The following is a 21,538-nucleotide window of genomic DNA, read 5'->3' as shown; positions in this document are numbered from 1 at the left end:
ATGGCAGAATATGACCACTTCAGTATATTTTCTGACTCATCTAAATCCATCCCTAATTTATAAATGTCAAATAGCGGTCCGTACTAATAACCAACCTCTTCTTCAGCACCCCTGCAGCAGAACTGAGGGGGAACTGGAGGATTTGTCCTGCGTGTTGTGCACAGCTGAACGCTCTGGAACTTGGACGGGGAGCAGGCTGTCTGATGACTTGGGCAAGGAGTATGACCCTCCTCCCCTGAGCCTCCTCTGCCTCCTGGGCAGAGCCGGGAGAAGAGCATATACCTCGACATTGTGCAAGGGTTGAATGAATAAGGGCATGTCTAGAACTTATATCCATGGTTGGCATGCACACACATACATGATTGCTGTTATTTTTCTTTAAGAAAATGAGTCTATACTCTCAACTCTATTTTGAAACTTTAAAAAAATTTTTAGTGTTTTATTTTTGAGAGAGAGTGCTCAAAAATGTTTATTTTTGGGCAGGGTAAGAGCAGAGAAAGGGAGACAGAGGCTTCAAAGCAGGCTCCACACTGACAGCAGAGAGCCCAGTGTGGGGCTTGGACCCACAAATTGGGAGATCACTATCTGAGTTGAAGTCAGACACTTAACCAACCAAGTTACCCAGGGGCCCCTGAAACCTGTTGTTTTAACTCACTAACACCTGTAAAACATCTTTATTTTTTATCTTATAACATTTTAATACCTCATGGTGTCCTTCCATATGAACATACCACAACGGGTGTGATTGATCTGTGGCTGTAGGGTTTTCAGTTTTGTTTCTTCCTTCCTTCTATTCTTCCTTTCTTTTTTGCTATTATAAACAATGACAACATAACTATCAGAGCAGCTAAATTTTTGTTCACATTCTTGAGTATTTCCTTAGGATAAATTCAAAAAAAACAAAAGCACTGCATCAAACCTATTTACGTTACTAAGGTTTTGGTAATATTGCCAGATCCTTCACATGTTTTTCCGGAATTAGCCATGTCCCACCTCCCAGCCCCTGCCTGTAGGTGTCAGGGTGTCAGGGTGGAGAGTGTCAGGATGGAGAGCTGCCAGCTTTCCCCGTCCTACCATGCAGGAGACACAATTCACAACCTTGACGCTTACAAGTGCTTCCTTCCCTGCGCTCACACCTGACCTGCGCCCCCCAAACCCCTCCCCAAGCCTGCCCGGACGCCAGAGCTTCAGGTCCTCTTCCCGGAGCCCCACATTGGTCTCCTTCTGTCCGTTTTCATCATTTTTTCCACTTACTGTAAAACTCAATCCTACATAGTATTGTTGCTTCACAATTTCTCCCACTACATTGTAGGAATAATTACTTTGGGGGAAAAGGAAAGGTGAAATTATTCTACCTGAATTCACTTCTTTACTGATGCATCTGCTCATGGCAGACTGAGAACTGGCAGGTTCTCACTGATCCATGTTCTTACTGTTTCAGCTGCTCTAAGGAACCACTGGCCAGAAAGTAGCACTGAACCCCACATAGAAAATGTCACCATTGATCAGAACCAAACGGACTTTTCAACAGTGGTCTCCAAGGAGGGTGGGATGACTCAGACCGCCAGAAAGAGCCACACGTCTTCAGATGCTCCAGAAGACTTCATTCCACAAACTGAAGCGGCAGATGCTGGAGGAAGAAATGACTCTTCCGGGAAAACAAATTTCACCATTTCCCCTGTTGGGCCTGACACAGCCACAGCTCTGACTTCCCAGAGCCTCACTATAGGTGAGTTTGTGCCAGCGATGCTCATTTCATTCGTGTATGTCTGGTCCTGGAAGGTGAAATATCTGCCCTTCTCCCTCTTCCCCATCCTGAGTGCCCATCCAAGGGTCCTGGGCTGGGGTGGCTCAGACCTGGGCCCTAGGGTGCATCTGTGGCATGCTGTGATTAAGTGAGTTATCAGCATAGACCAGCTGAGGGTGCAGATTTGCCTGGAGCCCGAGCAGTCCTGGGGAATTGACATTCCATGGCCAGACTGAATCCAAAGGACACCTGGTGATCGTGCCACACGCCACAACTGCAGAGATCCCTGATCTGTCTGGTGGGCTGCGTGTGTGGCCGCCCAAATGGTGATTCCTGCTTGAACCTGCATGGCTCGGTGGCTTGCCACTTCTAACCAAAAGTTTCAAGGAAGGGCTAAGGGCTGGATGTGCAAGATTTGACTGAGGAAGGGAAGACACAGAAAACTGGCTCTCATTATGTACCTACTGTATACCAACATATCTATTCTCTCAGTTCTCACCACAAGCCAATGAGGTCACATTATTCTCATTTTAGGAGTTTGGAAACGGAAGGTAGAGAAGGTCATTATCTGAGGTGTATAGGTCAAACAACTAATAGGTATTAGAGCTGGGATTTTAGCCTAAGTCTGTATGTCTGAGCACGTAGGAGGATGGGTGAGGAGTGGGTTGTGTGGTCACAGACCACGTGAGGAAAGGACAGAAGTGTGGTCTTTTTTGTGGGCTGGGAAGTTGGGCAGCTTCCCCTAGGGGAGTGTGCAAGTCACACATGGAAGAGAGGACGGTTGTGTGGATGGGGTGAGGAGGAATCATGGAGGACTTAGAAAACTGGGCAGTTTAGATTTGACATGGTAGGAAGAGTCACTGAAGGCTTTTGAACAAGGCAGTGACATGATTAAAGCGAATCTGGGGAGGATTCACTTGGCAGGCAGGTATAAGATGCCCGGGGTGGGAGATGGGGCAGAGTGAACCTGGCAGACATAGAAAGCGGACAGAGAAGTCCAGATGCCGGCTGGTAAGGTCCATGGCCTGGTGGCCTCAGGTGGAAAGGAAGCAATTGGTAAAGACTCTTCACAAAGGAAAATTGATATGACTTGGTAATAGCCTAAAAGTACACATACGATGACACCATTAAAGATGAACCCCCTGGTTTCATGAGCTTGCTCCAGGAGGCCGGGTTGAGGGACTCAATTCTATAAAGAGTACGAATGACAGTATTTCGTGTTCCCTTCATGGCATGATGGACTTAGAGCTTAGAGCTTAGACCTGCACATGATGCTGCCTGGGTTCGTTGGTCATCCAGATATTGGAAATTTTGTTTATGTTGAATTCACGTAAATAATTCTGGGACCAGCTTTGTGGAATGTGAGTGATGCATCGTGGTAATCAGAATCCGATCTTTGATTCCGTATCGTCTGATACTTAGCTTCATTGTGCCTCTTTTGTAATAACCTCCCCACAAAATGCAGCCTTTGTTTGTGAGATCTGAAAACAGTCTTTGTCTTGGTTCGTGGTCTCTCATTCAGGAGTTAATTTTTCATAGAATGAATAATTGCTCCTAATTTCTTCTCATAGAGGTCAGAGATGAGCCCACTCAAACATTATTCAGACATTTGGAAGCCTGCTGGTGGAATTTTAATTGTTGCCGTCTACTTTCAGCGTTGGGAACTCTTCACTCACCATCCAGTTCGGGGTCAGAAGGCAGAACTGCCCCTTCGCACGCTGAGAGCGGAACATCCCGAGGGATCCTGGCAAGAGGAAAGGGGCTCCCAGAAGAAGTGACCACGCACGCCCAAGCGACTGCCACTTGGGGTTTTGGCCAATCCCCTCTTCCTGCTTTGGAGATGGAAGAGGAGACCACAGTCTCCAGGAAGAGAAATTCCTCAGGACCAGTGCTCTCCTGGACACATTTCTCCAGGACACCAGCTCACTCCCCTCCCTCAGACCACCCCAGATGTGAGTGCTCCTAGCCCAGTCTCACATGCTGAAATCCTCCAAAATAGAAGTAGTAGATGCATACAGCTTGCTAGTAACATACCTGTCACAGGGGCTACGGGAGAAGACATTAATGAAAAATGTAAAATATTTGGAGGGATAGTCCCATCTCCACAATTTACCTTCCTACTGAAGTTTGTCTTTAAATTTTTTTTAATGTTTATTCATTTTTGAGAGAGAGAGAGAGAACGAGGAAGGGGCAGAGAGAGGGGGCGACACAGAATCCAAAGCAGGCTCCAGGCTCTGAGCTCTCAGCACAGAAAATAGGAGTTGGTCAGGTGGCTGCTCTGGGCCTTTGTGTCCCCCAACCCCTGCTTGTCCCCTCTCCCCTCGCATACAGGCACGTACACATCCAGCAGAGACTAAGTGTTGTTGGTGTGTATCCTTGCACCAGAGGCCACGCTCTCGGGTGAGTGAGATGGTGAGCACGGAGTCATTTGATTAGGAGTTAGATTTGTGTTTCTTTGTTATGGCCACATTGTGTATTGCAATGGCAAAGATAACACAGAGAGACATCTTGCTAGGCCTCATAAAACCAAACCCAGACAGTGCAGATGTTTGCAAAGCTGCGGCGATAGCGATGGAGGACACGCCTCTCTGCCTTTTCACCTCCTCGTCATCATAGGGCCCCGCTCAGGCAGTTCCATGTCTTCATGGAACTCTCTCCAAACCTCTGCTCCCTCATGCCATCCACCTTGTCACGCTAGGTTCTCCAAGACCTATCTGGTACCTAGTGTGCAATCCTCTTGAGGACACAGGCTGTGTCTGTTACTTCTCTTAGGTTCCCTGCCATCCCAGGACAAGGTACAGTTGGTAAGTGATGGCGATTGGCATGCACCCGCATATCACAGGGCTCATCCTGCCACGGGCCAAAGAGAATGCTAGAAACTCTGCCCGCCTTTTCTCTTCTCTGAGGCTTTATTCAGACTCTGTGCATGTCTTAGGAAACAGGGCAGAGAGGGCTGGAAATATTCTTGGAAATAGAGGTTAGGTTGCTTCCAAAGTTGCCATTTCAAAATAATTGTAGGTCAGAGGTGTTTTAGAGGTGCTTTCAATACTAGGGGTTTGGGTTTATGTCACCAGGGCAAAAACGGAACCTCGAGGTCCTCTCTGTAATGCCTATTTAAAGCAGCCAATTCCTCCTCTATATACTTTGTATACAGTCTGCTAACTAGGTATGTATATAATTTATGGTTTGTATGTTTAGGACATTCCTTTTAAGATTATTATTAAAACACTGGTCAGATTGGATAAAAGCTACAAGCCTTTCCAGCTGTAAAGGTCTGTGGTTCAGTGATTTACAACCAACTTTACTAAATGGTGGAAAGGAAGCATTTTCTAGGAAGCTACACTTTGATTCTGGTCAAGCTCATTTAATATTTATAATTTAAATTCAACCCACTATTGTGGTTTATTTGAAAATCAGCCCATTTCTAATTTTAGACTTGACCCTGTAGTCACCTGGATTTTTCAACATTAAAAAATAGTTGGCCTTCAAATTCCTTGAGCATCCATCCTTTAAAAAAATTTTTTTTGGTTTATTTATTTTTGAGACAGAGACAGAGCACGAGTGGGGGAGGGGCAGAGAGAAACAGAGACACAGAATCTGAAACAGGCTCGTGGCTCTGAGCTGTCCCCACAGAACCCGATGCAGGGCTCGAACCCACAAACCGTGTGATCATGACCAGAGCCAAAGTCATACGCTTAACCAACTGAGCCACCCAGGCACCCCAAGCATCCATCCTTTTCGAACCTTATACTTTTAGGGGCGCCTGGCTGGCTCAGTCAGCAGAGCATGTGACTCTTGATCTCAGCATTGTAAATTTGAGCCACATGTTGGGCATACAGATTACCTAAAAATAAAATCTTTAAAAAAAAAAAAAAAAGAACGTTTTACTTCTAATCGTTGAAGAGTTACACCAGATCTTTCCTCTCCTTGAGTCTTTCCTGAGAATCCCTCTTCCTTTTTACTGAACTGGGTGTTCTGTGCTGGGAAGAGGCCCACCTCCCTCTTGGATACTAGACACTAGGGCCTACGTGGTGTTAAATGAGAGACTAGCCAGGCACCCAGGACCATCTAGATCTGGTCTGCCAGTCTCCTCTCCTCCCTGTGGGGATTCTGAGGAGGACATGCACAGAGACCTGAAGCAAGTTCTGCTTTTACTTTGAAATCTGGGCTACTTGATGCTAACCTGCTAACCAGCGTTCTGGTATACCTCCTCCCCCGCCCCCCCCCATTCCCTTAGATCTAAATTCTGAGACTTTACTCTCCCTACCTAACCACAGGATCGAGGCACCCTAGGCACATGTGCAGGAGCACTGAGGAAGCCGGTCAGACTTGCCAGAGGCAGGCCAGGAGCAGGCCCAGCTGGCACCCTGTAGAAGGGAAGTTAAGAGAGAGTGAGGCAGGGGTGTGTGCCTATGACACTTGGCTGCTCCATCTACCAGTAACTGTGACCCAGTGGATGTCCTGGCACTTAGGCTGGTCAGATGAGCCGTGCTCCTCTGGAGGTGAGCATTAGCGCAGCCACCGGAGCCTGGCCCGGGGAGGTGGGGCTCCCTATTAAAAACATGAAGGGATTCGACCACATGATCCCAAAGATCCTTTCTAGCTCCAGCATCTGTTATTCCAAACAAACCCAGCCTTTGTGTTCTGTGCCTCCTTTCTTTCCTCACTCTGCCACAGAGAAACGTGCACGTAGCACCACCTCGTCTGGGGCCCGACTTAGCCAGGAGTTCCTTGCCTCCGAAAATAAATTGTATGCCAGGGATGTATGCAGTAAAGCAGGGATAGACCCAGACAGCTAACTCACATTTTTAAAAAGAGATCAGAAATCATTTGAAATGATTTTTCTTGCTGCTTTACATCTTTCTGTACTTTCCATATTTCTATAATGACCATGTACCATTTGATCATTGGGGGGAAATAAGTAAAGCAGCTCACAGGGGAAAAAGTTCTCTTATAAAGGCAGAAAGAGATCTGTGTATATTGAATTGTGTGAAAATGGCTATAGTTGAGCACTAAATTTAGTACTGAGCTTCCTGGAAACCAGGGCACAAAGGGAAACCGGGTGGGGCATGTGATCATTGTCAGATAAAGTAAGCATACAGTTTCATCCACGAGCACAAGTGTTTTGGGGGCAGTGAATTCTAAGAGGACTATTTATATAAGGAATGTTGAGAATCGTGATAGAAGAATGCCATCAGTTGCTGTTTGGAGGAAATTGTGCTAATGTTCTTTAAAAGGTGATATTTTATATAGATTCTCAGTAGGAGCTGAGGGCGTAATAATGGATCGCAACTCATGAAAGTACTTCTGTGGGTAGCTGCGCTAATGTGGTCCAGGTAAATTACCTTGTGGTGATTTCACTTTGTAAAGGAAGAGAGCATAAATAACACAGAGGATTATAGACTTAGTGTATCTTTCTCAGCGATCAGCTGTTTCAGCCGATTTTTGGCAGGTTCTGGACAGCAGTCAAGCCAAGGTTGAGCACTCGCTGCATGCCTGAGGTTCCAGCATTTTCTGTTGTGGTTGGAGAGGGATGTATATACTTCTACCAGATGAGTGTGCATTCTTTCCACCCCGTTATAAAGATTAGGGAACTTGGCTTGTTTCTGCTCCCAACTGGATGGTCTTCCCATTTTTGAATGAGTGCCTCAAGGGTAGAAATGAGCAAGGAAGGGCAGTTATTAAATAACCAATATTGCTGGCCTGTTGATTGGAAATATGGCAGATTTCCCCCTAGATGTGTTCAGCAGGTGCTCATCGAAGAGTATAAATAAGTGGTGGTTATAGAGGTGCTTTTAATTTTTTCCCCTTTTACAAAGAGGCACCACAGGCATAGGAGCATTCACACTGCTTCATAGCTTTATCGTGAGGATTAAGTGAGGTTATGTAATCAAGTACTTAGCACAACGTATAAAAGTGTATATCAAATACGGCACATAGTGCTTGGTGAGTAAGTGGCAGCTTGGAATAATGCCGGTGAGATGGTGAAGCAGCATTCTGCAGGCTCTCAGTCAGAGTGAACACAGCCATTTTCCTTCTGTGGCTTTCAGCATTTGTGACTTCTGTAATTGTGTTTCTGTGGCCATTGATTTGCTATACAGGTGTGGAGGCTGAGTCCAATACAACCGCCTCTGTGCAGTGAATCAATGAAGTAGTGCTGTTGACTGGGGATAAAAGTGATTTGAAAGAGCACCCAGCAACCGAGGAGGATGTAGATGATGGTTCTAATGACTTAGGCCTGAGAGGCTAAGCAGTTAGTGAGGATTTGGGGCACGTCTATATGATGGGTTCCTTTTTTTATACTAATGTGTTTTTATTTGGTTGTTTTTGTTTTTCAGTAAGGGGGGGTTCAAGGTGGCTGGGACTCCACTTTGGGGTCCAGTCTATTTGTGTGGCTTGCTTACATCTTCATTTTGCTTTCATCGCAGCCCAGTGGCTGGAGCTGGCTGTTGTGTTCCAGGTATAGCACAGGTCCCATGGTTTGTACAAGAGTAAGAGGAGCTTTTGTTTCCTATGTGCTCTCTCTCTCTAATTATATCAATATTTATCTGTGCTTTGGTCACAAGTGCACATAGGACTGGTCTTCAAGTGACCATTTATAATGAAATCTTAATTCTGCCCTTTCTGGGTCACAGATAACAGCATGAAACCTTTCATTAGATATAGAGTACTTTTTATTATTTTTGGCTTGAAAAGAAAAATGTTTTTTCTCCCCTTTGGATCTTGCCCGCCATGTTTCTTCCCACTCACCAAGCTTTCCTGCAGAATATTCCTGTTTGGAATGAGGACGTCAATGTGCCCTTCCGGAGGCCGGTTCTCAGGGTGTCCTTTGGAAAGTTCTTTGTGGAAGGGAGACGTGAGCAAGCCACCTGTACTCCTGTGGAACAGACTGTGCATTTTGACCAAAATGGCCTCTCATTCCATTTTTGAGGTTCTTGGCAAATTAATCCAGTGTCTGCCATCCTGCCATCCTTTTCATCAGAAAACCAGTTCCCAGCCTGGAGTCCGTGACTTACTAGGGGTCCACTGGGGTAGTACGGAAGCTTGAGAGTTCATGTCCAAAGCCTAATGAGGCTAACTACAATAACAGAGCCTATTTGCTTTTGGATGGAATTAAATCAAATCAGTGGGGTAACATTGAGTATCTCCTGCTGATTAGAAGCTCTGTTATTTCTTAAATGCAGTACAGTTAATGGTCTTTCAAAACATAAGGGTGAAGGTGGCCATGAGGTGGGAAATAATGAAGAGCCCTTAATGGTGACAAGGCCAGGAATTATTGCTCGAGACTAATGTTATTCCCTCTGTGGTCTGCAGAGCCCTGGCATCCTCAGTGGTGACCTGGGGGCTGGGCTCCTTGAACTGCCTTACTTTTATTCATTTTTACGTATGTGTTTTATAGCATTTGAACAAAAGGGTTACATTGCTAAAATAAAACAAAAACCTGTACCTTATCACAATGGCCTGTCCCTGCATGATCTGTAAGGTGGAATTCAAGAATAGAAGTTTTTACCTTCCTCTGTAAAAGCCAAGGCCAAGAACGTCTAAAGGCTTTCTCCCATTTTCCTTTCAGCCAGAGTCGAAGCTTTTCATTGTGCTTGAAGGACCTCACTGCTTCTTCCTTTAGCGCTGTGAGAATCAGAGCCTGTGAAGAGAGAGTGTCAAATGTGTTTGTCTACATTAAGTCCACATTATCTAGATTTATCCAACAAAATGTAATAAACATTATTTGTATCTAGTACATCCCTGATTTTCTTAAACTCTTGAGTAGTCTTTTAAAAAGTTTTTTTAATGTTTATTCTTTTTTTTTTGAGAGAGAGATGGAGACCTAGTGTGAGTAGAGGAGGGGCAGAGGGACAGAGGGAGACACAGAATCTAAAGCAGGCTCCAGGCTCTGAGCTGTCAGCACAGAGCCCGATGTGGGGCTCTAACTCGTGAACTGTGAAATCGTGACGTGAGCTGAAGTTGGATGCCCAACTGACTGAGCCACCCAGGTGCCCCTTGAGTAGTCTTTTTATTAAGTTTTTTTTTTTTAATGTTCATTTACTTTTGAGAGAGAGAGAGCATGAGCAGGGGAGGGACAGAGAGAGAGGGAGGCACAGAATATGAAGCAGGCTCCAAGCTCTGAGCTGTCAGCACAGAGCCTGACACAGGGCTGAAATTCACGGACCACAAGATCATGACCTGAACCTAAGTCGGAGGCTTAACCAACTGAGCCACTCAGGCACCCCCAACTCTTTAAGAGTAGTCTTAAAGTGTATTTCCTTCTGTTTTAGCTTCTGGAAGCACGGAGATGCTTAACAACTCCACTACGCTCCGAAGGGCTTTGGTGAATGGGACAGAGGGTGTGCATGTTACCACCATGCTCCCCAGTGGTGTCCCAAGGATGCTTCAGTCTTTAACCGGCAGTCCGCCACCTCTGAATGAGACGGAGCATTCCCCCGAGGACTCAGAAATTGCCACGACTTCAGTATCAGCCCGTTCTTCACCCTTTGAGGCAGAGTTGAGAAGAAACAGTGGAGTAATCAGGAATGCAGGGGATGGGGAATTCATTGAGCCGTCCACAGAAGATGGATTTGTCCTCACATCTTCTGGGGTCTCAGTGGGATTCTGGCAAAATGACTCCCCAAGTAAGTATTTAATTTTTATTTGATCTATCACGGACATTTACAAACTATGGGATTATCTTAAAAGATCGAAGACCATTTGAAATCTCAAAAAAAAAAAAAAGCTGTATTCTTAGCTAACACTGTCTCCTTTATCTGGTATACCACATTATCATATTTTGACTTGCATCCATACGAGAACATTGTGAAGCTCGTCAGACAGGCATCATTCCTCCTGCTCTTTTATAGATGAGGAAACTCAGGCCCCGAGGATTTAAGAAATGAGGGCACAGTCATGTAGCTCACTTATGGCAGAGCTGGGAGCCCGGCCTCAGAGTGGTCACTGTCGACCGCATGTTATTGCCCTGTAGGATTGTCTTCAAAGTGAGGTCCGGCCTGCTCTTCCAGCTTCGTTGGAGCTGTTTTATATACAGATCTTTCTTCCAAATAAAATGTGCAGGCATAAATATATTCCTCCACGTTCATGGCTTCAGTATATGCCCTCTAGTTGATTTTTGGTTTGCTATACTTGAAAATTAGAATAATCTTTATTAATAACAGATTGTTTTAGAAAGATGCATGTGACTAAGCACTGTAGGTAGGTACATCATGTTTGTTGGACATAACGTACTCCTTCCCTTGACCACTTTTGGGGAAGAGAGTAAAACACCCAACCTATGAGTTACTCTGCTACTTTGCACCTGCTCTTTAAAGGCTCCCTTCTTCACACAATGCTTATTTTTAGTATTGCTATCTTACTGACACCAAAGAGTTTTAAAATAATTACTTAGAATATGAAAATGCACATCAGGTTACACAGAAAATAAATACCATACAGGATCCTTGCAAAGGGAATCTTTCCCTAGAGAAGACTCACGTCTCAGTTGTTGGGAAATCTCTTTCACACCCATGTCATGGCATTTGTTTCCTTGACACCTTACAGCCTTGGGAGGAGACCAGCTTGCGAGCAGCTTGGACACACAGAATGGAAGCCCCATGTCTCAGACTGAGACCGTGTCTAAGTTGGTCCCGTCGGGCAGAAGTGGAGACAGCACAGCACGCTGGTTCTTGACCAACAGCAGGACAGTCACAGATGTGACAGGAAGCTCCACTTCCTATCCTGAAGTTGTGAATGCCTCAGTGTTGACCCAGTTCTCAGCCTCTGCATCCCAGTCTAGAGGAAGTGACACAACCCTGGGTGATAGGAGCTACTCTGAGCCAGCCACCGAGTCTTTGTCCTCATCCTCCTCAGAAAGTCTGGATTTCTCAGCACCACGTGATGAACGCTCAAGTGAGTTTCCACTTTGTAGAACTGCACGGCTCTGGGGGCAGAGGGCTTACGAGGCGCGTGCTCTTCTTTTCTTTTTAATGTTTATTCAGTTTTGAGAGTCAGAGAGACAGAGCATGAGTAGGGAGGGGTAGAGAGAGAGCAAGACACAGAATTGGAAGAAGGCTCCAGGCTCTGAGCTGTCAGCACAGAACCTGACATGGGGATCGAACTCACGAACTGTGAGATCATGACCTGAGCCAAAGTCAGGCACTTAACCAACTGAGCCACGCAGGCACCCTGAGGTGTGTGCTCTTCTGTGGTACCATAAGGCTGTGTGTTAATGGAACTGCTCCAGAGGCCCCTCTGCTGTCACCATCCCCAGGCCATTCCTCTAGCTGTATATTCCCAATTCTTTTCTGGTACATCTCCCAGGAGCTGCTGTTGCCACCCGCCCCTCTCACACACCACTCGGGGACTTCTCTGGCCACATCCTTCCTGGCCCCGGAGCCCGCCCCACACCCCCATTCCTGCCTCAATCACACAGCTTCTGGGAGGGGAAAATATCACCTTCTCGTGGGTAGTTGTTCACCCCAAACCCGGGCATTCGTCAAGAGCAACTCTCCCCCTTGTCCAAACAGCTTTTATGGAGATATAATTCCCATTCTATGCAATTTGCCCATTTGAAGTATACAATTCAGTGTTTTTTAGTATATTTACAAAGTTGTGCAGCCACCACTACTAATTCCAGAGCACTTTCACCACCCCAGAAGGAAACCCGGTGCTCCTCAGCAGCCACTCCCTATTCTCTCCTCCTCCCAGCCTCTGACAACCACTTACTTTCTGTCTCTGTGGATTTCCCTATTCTAGACAGTTTATAGAGGAAATCATACAATAGGTGGCCTTTTGTGGTTTTCACGTAGCATAGTGTATTGGAGGTTTGTTCGTGTTGTAGCAGGTGACAGTACCTCGTTCCTTTGTGTGGCTGAGTACTGTTCCATTGCATGCATGTGCCACATTCGTTTAGCCTTCTGTCAACCATTGCACGTGTTGGGTTTTCCCACCTTTCGCCTGTTGTGAGTAGTAGGGTGGTGAACATTCCGGTACAAGTTTTTGTGTGGATGTGTGTTTTATTGTGTTATTTTTAAATTTTTTATTTTTTGGACATGTGTTTTAAATTCTCTTGGAATGGCTGGGTCATATGGCAGCCCTGTTTTCTGAGGAATCGTCAAACTGTTTTCCAAAGCGGCTGCACCACTTTATATCGCCACCAGGAGTGGACGGGGATTCCGGTTTCTCTGCTTCTTCACTTCCTGTTGTTCATCTTATTTGATTCTAGTCATCCTGGGGGGTGTGAAGCGGTATCACAAGGGGTTCTGATTTGCGTTTTCTGGCTGACTAATGATGTTGTGTATCTTTTCACTTTTGAAAAAGTCTGTTCTGGTCTTTTTTTTACCATTTTAAAAGTAGCTAGGAATTCCAGACTTGGACAGTATACCAGATATACCAGATATACCATTTGCAGACATTTCCCCCCATTCTGTGCGTTTTCTTTTCACTTTCTTGACAGTATCATTTGCTCCACAGGGGTTTTTAGTTTTGATGAAGTGCAGTTTATCAATTTGAGAAAACTTGTTTTTAGATGGTCCTTTTTAATAACACTTTTGGGTAATTTCATAAACCATTCTCAGCAACCTTGTCAATGTAAAGCATGTGCTGACTAAAGCGAAAATCCACTAATTGATCATTTAAGCTTATAACAGGTTTAAATTCTTACCTCTCCACCACTAGTAATAATAGCAGCTCCCTTTCCCCATATGAACATCCTAATTGATGAGGAAACTCTCATTTATTACTACTGAGGTGATGCAGAAGAGCAGATGCTTATCATGAAAGAATACCATATGTATTTATTTATGCTCTTTCGTGTGTGCATGGAAAACGCATTATCTGTCTCCTAAACAAAAGGAGTCAATTTCCACCCTCACAATGTGGGGCTCAGCATTTCCTTCTCCTCAGACCAGGAGCTCAGGTGCCATAGCCTTCCCCACCCGCCTCTCTTCAGTACTAGGACCCTTCGCTCTGTAGTGCGTGCCCACTTGGCTTGTGTGGAAACTGTGATTCAGTGTGAGCAGGTCTTAGGGTCCAGTTATAAAGAGCCCCAAAAGGAACAACCTCCCTCCTGAAACCAGCTCGCTGTTGGTTAACCAAGTGCCTTATCTCATTTGCTGTGAATCACTCAGAGTGGACTGATTCTGCCATCCAGCCCCTCAGTGTTCTTGGTCTGTTCCTTTGCCTGAGTTTAGATGCAGCTCCTCCATTTCAGGTGATGACTCCCTACTTCCTTAACCCTGGAAGCCTGATGGGGTGGTTCACCTAAATTCCATTTAAGAGTCTTATAATCCTCCCATCCCAGGCCTTGTCCCCTCTGTCCAGGGAACTTTGCTCAGATACACGCGGCCCTCAAGCCTCTCCTGGTGAACTGTCCGTGGGTCTCTTAAGCCCTTCAGCCTGGTCAAGTCACATTTCTCCCTGCCTCCTGGCTGCCTCAGTGCTGCTGTAGCTCACTGTGCATCCCTGTCCCCGCACATTCCCGTCTGCCAGTTAATGCAAACCTATCATGAAGTGAACTTAACTAACATGCAGCCTTACCTCTCTTTTCCATTGGGGTGTGTCCATCAAGAGCTAGCTGAGGGCACCTGACTGGCACAGTCAGAGGAATGTGCGTCTCTTGATCTCAGAGTTGTGACTTTGAGCCCCACATTTAAGATTGTTTGAGCTTAGGGCATAAAACATACACCCAAGAAAGGAGGAAAAGGATATGTTTTCATGTATCATCTGTCCCCATTCCATCCTCACTGAGAAAATAAATAAATTCATTTAAAAAAAAACAAAAATAACACAAAACAGAAAATAAGCCCACTTTTAGCCTCCAACCACCAGGCATTAAGGGGAAAAACCAAAACTCTGAAAGAATGGCAAACCCCACGTCAGTTCAGTTATCACTGTCCTACCAGGAGGTAAAAGCCTTTGGGGTCATGGGGGTCTCCCTCCTGGGCCTTGTCAGAAAATCTAAAACCCCAACGGGGTTGTTAGTCTTTTGCCGAGTATTCACCTCCCCTGCCACCACCACTGACTTCCCTGAGATAAACTGTTTGTTATGTATCACAGAGCAGAAATACAGTATTGATCCTGTTTGCTGAAGTGGTAAACCTTCCCATAAATCCAGGTCACCTGAGCAGATATGCTGATCGGCAGTGCCTCCTGAGGTGGTGGTCATGATCCGTGTTAGCAAGGAATGACACATCTTGGGTTCCCACGTGTGAGCTTCACATAAAGACCAGGGAAAGCACAGGAAAGCACTTCGGCTAATTTGGTGCAGGAAGAGAGGCTCACTACCGAGGCTTCTGACAGTGCTGCTCCACGCCTATACTGACGGCCATCCCCTCTCCATCTCCTTGTAGCCACCGAAGATGGTCCTGAGCCTGGAGGCAGTTCTGTCTCGGAGGAGGGGACTTCCGAGGCCCCCCACCCGCACACTGCAGCTACTTTCCCCGGGACCGCAGAGCGCACGCTGCGGTCTCTCACCAACGCAAGCACAACTTCTGCAGAAGTGGGGCATTCTGTGGTAGCCGGAGAAACCGAGAGTGCCACCCAGCAGGGGAACGTGACCGTGACTGGTGACACCCACCTGGTCTCAGGTTCCCTGGCTGCCTCACCAGCCCTGGGAGGTGAGGAGCGGGATCTCTTCCAGCATTTCTTCAGCTCACCTGTCAGTGTACTCCCAGTCCTAGAAGGATTGCGTTTGCTGTCAACCCGGAAAGTACCTTACAAGCTCTGTCTGAAGAGAACTTTCTAGGTTCTCTCACTTCCCCCCACCTAGCCCCATACACACTTGCCTAAGGCATTTACAGTGTTGTCCGCCAGGATACTTGGAATAAAGGAGACCAGCCAGTTGTGGCCAAGGCCAGTCTCCTGGGAAAGAAATATCTCATTATCATTACACAGAATGGAAAATTGGGAGGGTTTTCCTTTTTCCATCTAGACATAACAATTGTTCTGCTGGGGTCTTAAGAGCTTTTCAGATACCAATTTGCTTTTATCAGAAAAGGCATGTGGAAGGAATTTGGACCTATTTATTCCCTATTCTTCAGCCCCTGGCCACTTCTCTTTTATTACCATTTCCAGTGCCACCACCCGCACTCCTCCCAGGAGAGTAAATATACTCCGCACAGACCCTGCCCGTTCCTGCCTTCCCACACTGCTCACTCAGGGCACTCGCCATCGAAAACCACCTCTCCAAAGAAAGTGTTTAGTTTGTGTTTGGGAGATTTCTTGTTTGTTTAGTTGGCCTAACTTTGGTTTTTCCATTTGCAGTCACTGGAATTAGCTACGATCAAGTGCGTGGCACGGACTTTGAACAGAAGGTTTCCAGCGACTACACAGACCATACCTATGTCTCCTCTACTTTCACCAAAGGAGAACGGGCATTGCTGTCCATTGTAGACAACAGTTCATCCCCGGACATAAGGGAGAGTTCCACCTCTTCTGCTAAGATCTCAAACTCTTCACATGCAGACTATTCTTCCTCTTCTCAGGTTCAGACTGAAAGAAGCAATGTGTCATCCTACGAGGGGGGGTATGGCCAGCCTTCCACTGAGTCTCTGTCTCTGAGCACAGCCAACCTTCCATCCTACACACCCACCGTTAACGTGCCAAACACGGTTCTTCTGGACACTGATGCTAGATCGATTGGCAATTCTTCTTCTTCTTCTCCGGGGCCCCCTTTGCCCCTGCCCTCAGTCTCCCAGTCCCACCAGTCCTTCTCTTCAATCTTACCATCAACCGGAGCCTCTACTCTTCTGGTGCCATCCACTCCCCATGCGCCCACACCTGTGTCTTCCTCACCAGCGTCCCTGACAGCGTCTACCCCTGCCTCACCGTCCACCTCCCAAACAGCCCCACCACCTTCACCTTCTACCTGGGTCCTGCCTGTGACTCCAGTTCAGACGGCGACAGTGGCATTGTCTGTGGCAGTGCTCCCCGGTAGTCAAACAGCAGATCCCAAGAACCAGAGTAACCCATACCATGAGGAAGTTATTACAGAGTCAAAGTCGCTGAGCCTGGAGTCCCTGCCTGCAGAGGCCACCGGAGCTGGAACAGTGAGGTCTACGTCAGGGATCCCTGTGCCCTCGGCCTTAACAGAGTCCTCCACCCAGCACACCCTTCCACCCACGAGCACCGGCATAACCCGAACATCTCCAGGTTTCACAACCACCATTCCTGAGACCTCTCATCCCCCCAGCCCTGCGTCAACCACAGCAGCCCTGATGGCCGACCCCACAACAGCCCATACTACTGCTGGAAAACAGCTCTTGCCAACCAGCCCTGAAATTCCAGCACCGCAAATTTCAACAGAAAGTGCTGTCACCACAGAAAGTAGCCAAGCCCGTGTAGATGCTACCACCTGGTTGGTGCCCCTGACCAGCGTACCCACATCAGCAAAAGGACTGACCACGGGGCTCAGTGTAACTGAAGAGTACAGCCCGGCTTCACACTTCCTCAGAACATCTCCTTCTCCCCAGACCACAGGCGTTTCCACGGCCGAAGTGTTGACTCCTACACCTATGACCTTTGCTGCTCAGGGCAGCACGCGACCACCGACAGCACCGTCATCGGCAGCTCCAGGTAGAAGGCAGTCACACAAGGACACTGCGAGCTGCACAGGCTCGGGGTTCCTGTGATTGTGTGGCAGATTTGCAATAGTTCAGTGTCTGTGTTGTCCTCTTGTATCGTAAAGTCACACATGACTTAATTTGCTACCTCTGAGTTACCTAGCTCTCCCTAAAGAAAGAGGTGAGGATGCCACTGGCTGTGTGTGCTGTCAGTAGATAGCGCCATGGTGGCTTATAAATTCCCAAAAGTGCAAGAGCCTTTCAAGCCTGCCTTTAAGTCTTCCGAGGCCAGAGCGAGGCAGTGATGTGGCATTGGACGGTGGAAAAATTGCCATTGAGGAGCTTTAGGTGGCCTTTCTGAGACAGGGAGTGAGTAGGCCCTGTTCCCCGGTCAGAGCCCTGAGCCTCTCAGTCAGCCAGCCTCTCAGTCACCGGGAAGGCTTCTCTTGATTCAAGGGAGGCCGGGGCTCCTTGGTCTTCCCAAGAATGTGTTGCTAGTTGACAAATGAGGATAAAGGGATGATGAACTAACCGTTTCCTATAGTGACAGGGAGACCTGAGCTCCTTTACATTGCTCTGAAGGTTATCGTTATATTCGTGTTGAAGTGGCTGGTATGAGGGAAATAAAACCATTCACATGATTCCATAGTTCAAGGAAAGGCTGAAGGAATTAGAACAGTGTATCTTTTGATGTCATGTTCAAATTTGTACATTTGGCTTGTCCAAACCCAGGAAAAGAAAACTTCGAAGGGCTTATATGGAGCCTGACGTCTTTTTTTATTTTCGTTTTTTAAATTAATTTTTTAAATCTTTATTTATCTTTGAGAGAGAGACAGAGCACAAGCGGGGGAGGGGCAGAGAGAGAGAGGGAGACACAGAATCTGAAGTTGCCTCCAGGCTCTGAGCTGTCAGCACAGAACCCGATGTGGGGCTCCAACTCGCAAAGCGTGAAATCATGACCTGAGCTGAAGTTGGACACTTAACCAACTGAGCCACCCAGGTGCCCCTGGAGCCTGATGTCAGAAGGAAGGAGGAAAAAAGAAAAGCCCTTTGTAGTAACTAGAGCAGGGAGCTCAGTTAGTGTCCGAGTTCCAGCCAGTCAACCACGGTCAGCCTGGGGGTTGGAGGGCCATGACCACCCCTGCCGCCAGCCTCCCATGGCAGGCGTTTCAGTGTCTCCTTTGTGCCAGCAATTTGAACACCTTCAGGAAATGAAAGGTGGATCCTTCTCCAGGGAAGTTGGGAGCCCTGCTTCAGGATTCACAGGGCTTCGTTTCCAGCCAAATCTATTCCAATACCAGATGGAACATAATTCACAAATCTCCCTTAAAGCCAATTATAGTCATTACAATGGTAACTGTAGGTGAGAATAAGTGGCATCATTACTGGCTGCTAATATATTTTATTTTATGACAGCATCCACGGTACGGTGTCTGGTTATGCAGGCCCTGTGCCTCTGTGGGTGGTTTTAGGTATATTGAAAGTAGCCTTGCAAAATAGGAACACCGTCTTTAGGTTTCAACTCCCTTGTTTTCAGGGTTATTTTTTTGGCATGATGACTCTTGACTCCTACCTTCTTTTTTTTTTCTTCCAGTGACTTTTCTGCTTGGAAATCATGCAGTTATGTTGTGGGTTTCGGCTTCTCTGAGCACGTGTCAGAAGGATTTATGAGGCAGTTATTACATAACTGGAGCATGGCAGTGCTGGTTATAGATCCCAAAACAGACAGTTGTGGTCTCCGCCCCGGGAGTCTAAGATGATGCAGAAGCCTGGGTACCTTAGGACCTGGATGAACCAGATAGGGCTCATCGGCACATTATGTAAAGAGAGGGCAACGTAGTGCACATCGATTGTTTTTCCAAATGATCACACTGTATGTGGAGCCCCAGGTGTATTTTGAGATTATTTGGAAAGGGGGAATCATTGAGCAGGGAGGATGGTTAATCAGGACCCTAACTCTCCCTCCCTCCCCCGCCCAAACATGCATTTTAAATTGGCAGGGATTCAAGTAGAATTTTCTGAGTATCAAAGGCAATATAATCATCAGCCTTGAACTGAGCGACCTGTAAGCAGCATTAGGATTTGAACCAGTTCTTGCATCTAGAGACGCAATTGTCTAACGCACGTGCACGTACACAAACTGCTGCCAGGATCCAGTCCCTCTGCAGCTCTTCAGCACCTCCCGGGAACCTGTTCTATTTTAGTAGTGCGACCTCTCAGGGCAAGTAAACAGAAATAAGCAAAAGTCAAATATTAGCCAGGAGAACTAAATATTTACCTAGAGCTGCTCTTATATTTCCTATGTGATTAACTGCTTTATTCCTGGCATGTGTTCCTAGTTAACAGCTGCGCCCCTAACCCTTGTCTTCATGATGGGAAATGCTCCGTGGACTCCAGCAGCCGTGGGTATCGATGCGTGTGCTCACCTTCCTGGCAAGGGGATGACTGCAGTGTGGGTAAGAGGAAAAGTGCTCTCCACTGGTCCGTACCACAGTATGTCCTTGAGATAGGCAACAATGCTGTGTTCCTTCCAAATGTAGGAGAGTAAGATTTTCTGAAATTAAAACCCTGCTGATTTGAGAGTTGGCATACTTAGGTGTTGTCTGCAGAGTAGCATCAGACAGTAACACTGACACGTCTCCATGATCTGGCTCCATTTGGTGGGCTCCCTACTCCCCCACCGCACTGGACCCTCTACAGCTCCCTAAAGACTCCTATGCTTTCCCACTTCTGGCCTTCGCTGCCGGTGCCTCAGCCTGCACCCCCACCCCCATCTGCTTTTTAAAGTCCTTCTGGTCCCAGTTGAGATATTATTTGAAATAGTCCTTAATTCTCCCTTCCATCGGAATCTCCTACTCTCTCTGTACTTTCAAATCCTGATTTGTATTTCTAGTTAGTCATTTACATGACGGCCTCCACCCACCATAGATAGGCAGCCCCTTGAGGACAAGGGCAGCTTCCTCCTCATCTCTGAGGCCCTGCTGCACCCATGCCATTTGGCCCTTAGGAAGGGCCCTCTGTGCGGGATAATGGTTCTGCTGCCAGCGCAGGTTCAGCGTGGCCCTGTTTTCTCTCCTCTGCAGACGTGAATGAATGCCTCTTGAACCTCTGCCCACCCCTGGCCACGTGCAACAATACTCAGGGATCCTATGCCTGCAAATGCCCAGTTGGGTACCAGTTGGAAAAAGGAATATGCAATTTGGGTAAGAGAATTCATCTATCTTGGAATTTATTCTGTACCACTATATATTTTTAAAAATAGCATTTATTGTTTTCCTACCTAAACAAAATCAGGATATTTTCCAAGGTGGAAACCTAAGGAATATAGAAAGAATTAAAGATGCTGCCTGTTTTTCAACCAGAGATGGAGCACCTTATTTGCAATCTTTTTACTGTGGATTATCTTTTTATATAATTGAAACCATGTGGTATTTGTACAAACATCCTATCTTAAATATTTTTCTGCGTTATTACAAAAATTTTACAAACTTCCTAATGATTACGTGATAGTCCATTGTTTGTGCATAACACTATTTGCTTAACCGTTCCACCCTACAGTTAGGAAAAATATGTATCAAAAGGATATTCTAACTACGTAGTAAAGAAAATTTTTTTAGGGAGAGTAAAAAGAGAATAAAACACTGATTGTCCTACCACATTCACACATTCTTTTCAGTTTTGAATATGATCTTCATGGTCCTGTTTATAGGCAGATACATTTTTCCAAAGCTGCCATAATTGTACCATACAGATTGTCATATTTCATTCCCTAATTTGATAGTCCTGAAGCTGGTTGATTTTTAGATATAATCTCCAGCTTACTTACAAAGCAAACAACCCAAATGAAAACTAAGGTCCTGACAAGGTGCTAAGCGGCTGAGCGTCTACACCTGTTTGATGAGAGGCCACGTTCCAGCCCACAGCTCTCATCACATAATAACGTGTTCATCAGAAAAGCTTTCTTGCACATGGGGTATAACCTTGTGTTAGAGTGTTGAGTTCAACATGGAACTTGTCAAAGAAATTAGAAGTGAAGGGCATAGAGTTATCTACTCTGGGTAAGGAAACTGGTAGGTAAAGCAACTCATCTTTGATTGACCAGTGTGATACTTAACACACAAAAAATGCTCAGTAAATTTTTTTTTTGAGAGAATGAATATCTGTGACCTTTGAAAAGTGATATTTGCATGAATTAACAGGTTGAAGGGAATCATCAGATTTTTTAAAAAGATTGTGTCAAATGACA

The 21,538-nt window shown here is 46.2% G+C and overlaps 1 protein-coding gene across 2 annotated transcripts in view; it reads left to right on the top strand.

The window, feature by feature from the left end:
* The first annotated feature begins 1,457 nt into the window (after positions 1–1,457).
* Positions 1,458–21,538, top strand: part of HEG1 (heart development protein with EGF like domains 1) — a 55,700-nt gene continuing 35,619 nt past the window's right edge. For both annotated transcript variants that reach the window (XM_077767630.1, XM_077767631.1), the window contains exons 1-8: positions 1,458–1,729; positions 3,403–3,699; positions 10,021–10,374; positions 11,294–11,641; positions 15,082–15,348; positions 15,995–17,305; positions 19,632–19,748; positions 20,376–20,495. In XM_077767630.1, coding sequence (XP_077623756.1) covers positions 1,552–1,729; positions 3,403–3,699; positions 10,021–10,374; positions 11,294–11,641; positions 15,082–15,348; positions 15,995–17,305; positions 19,632–19,748; positions 20,376–20,495 — 2,992 coding nt within the window. In that variant the 5' untranslated portion in view covers positions 1,458–1,551. The remainder of the gene's footprint in view (positions 1,730–3,402; positions 3,700–10,020; positions 10,375–11,293; positions 11,642–15,081; positions 15,349–15,994; positions 17,306–19,631; positions 19,749–20,375; positions 20,496–21,538) is intronic.

Source organism: Crocuta crocuta, unplaced genomic scaffold (assembly GCF_008692635.1).
Source record: "Crocuta crocuta isolate KB4526 unplaced genomic scaffold, BGI_CrCroc_1.0 scaffold45, whole genome shotgun sequence".
Lineage (NCBI taxonomy): Eukaryota > Metazoa > Chordata > Mammalia > Carnivora > Hyaenidae > Crocuta > Crocuta crocuta.
This window is presented reverse-complemented; position numbering and strand designations above follow the sequence as displayed.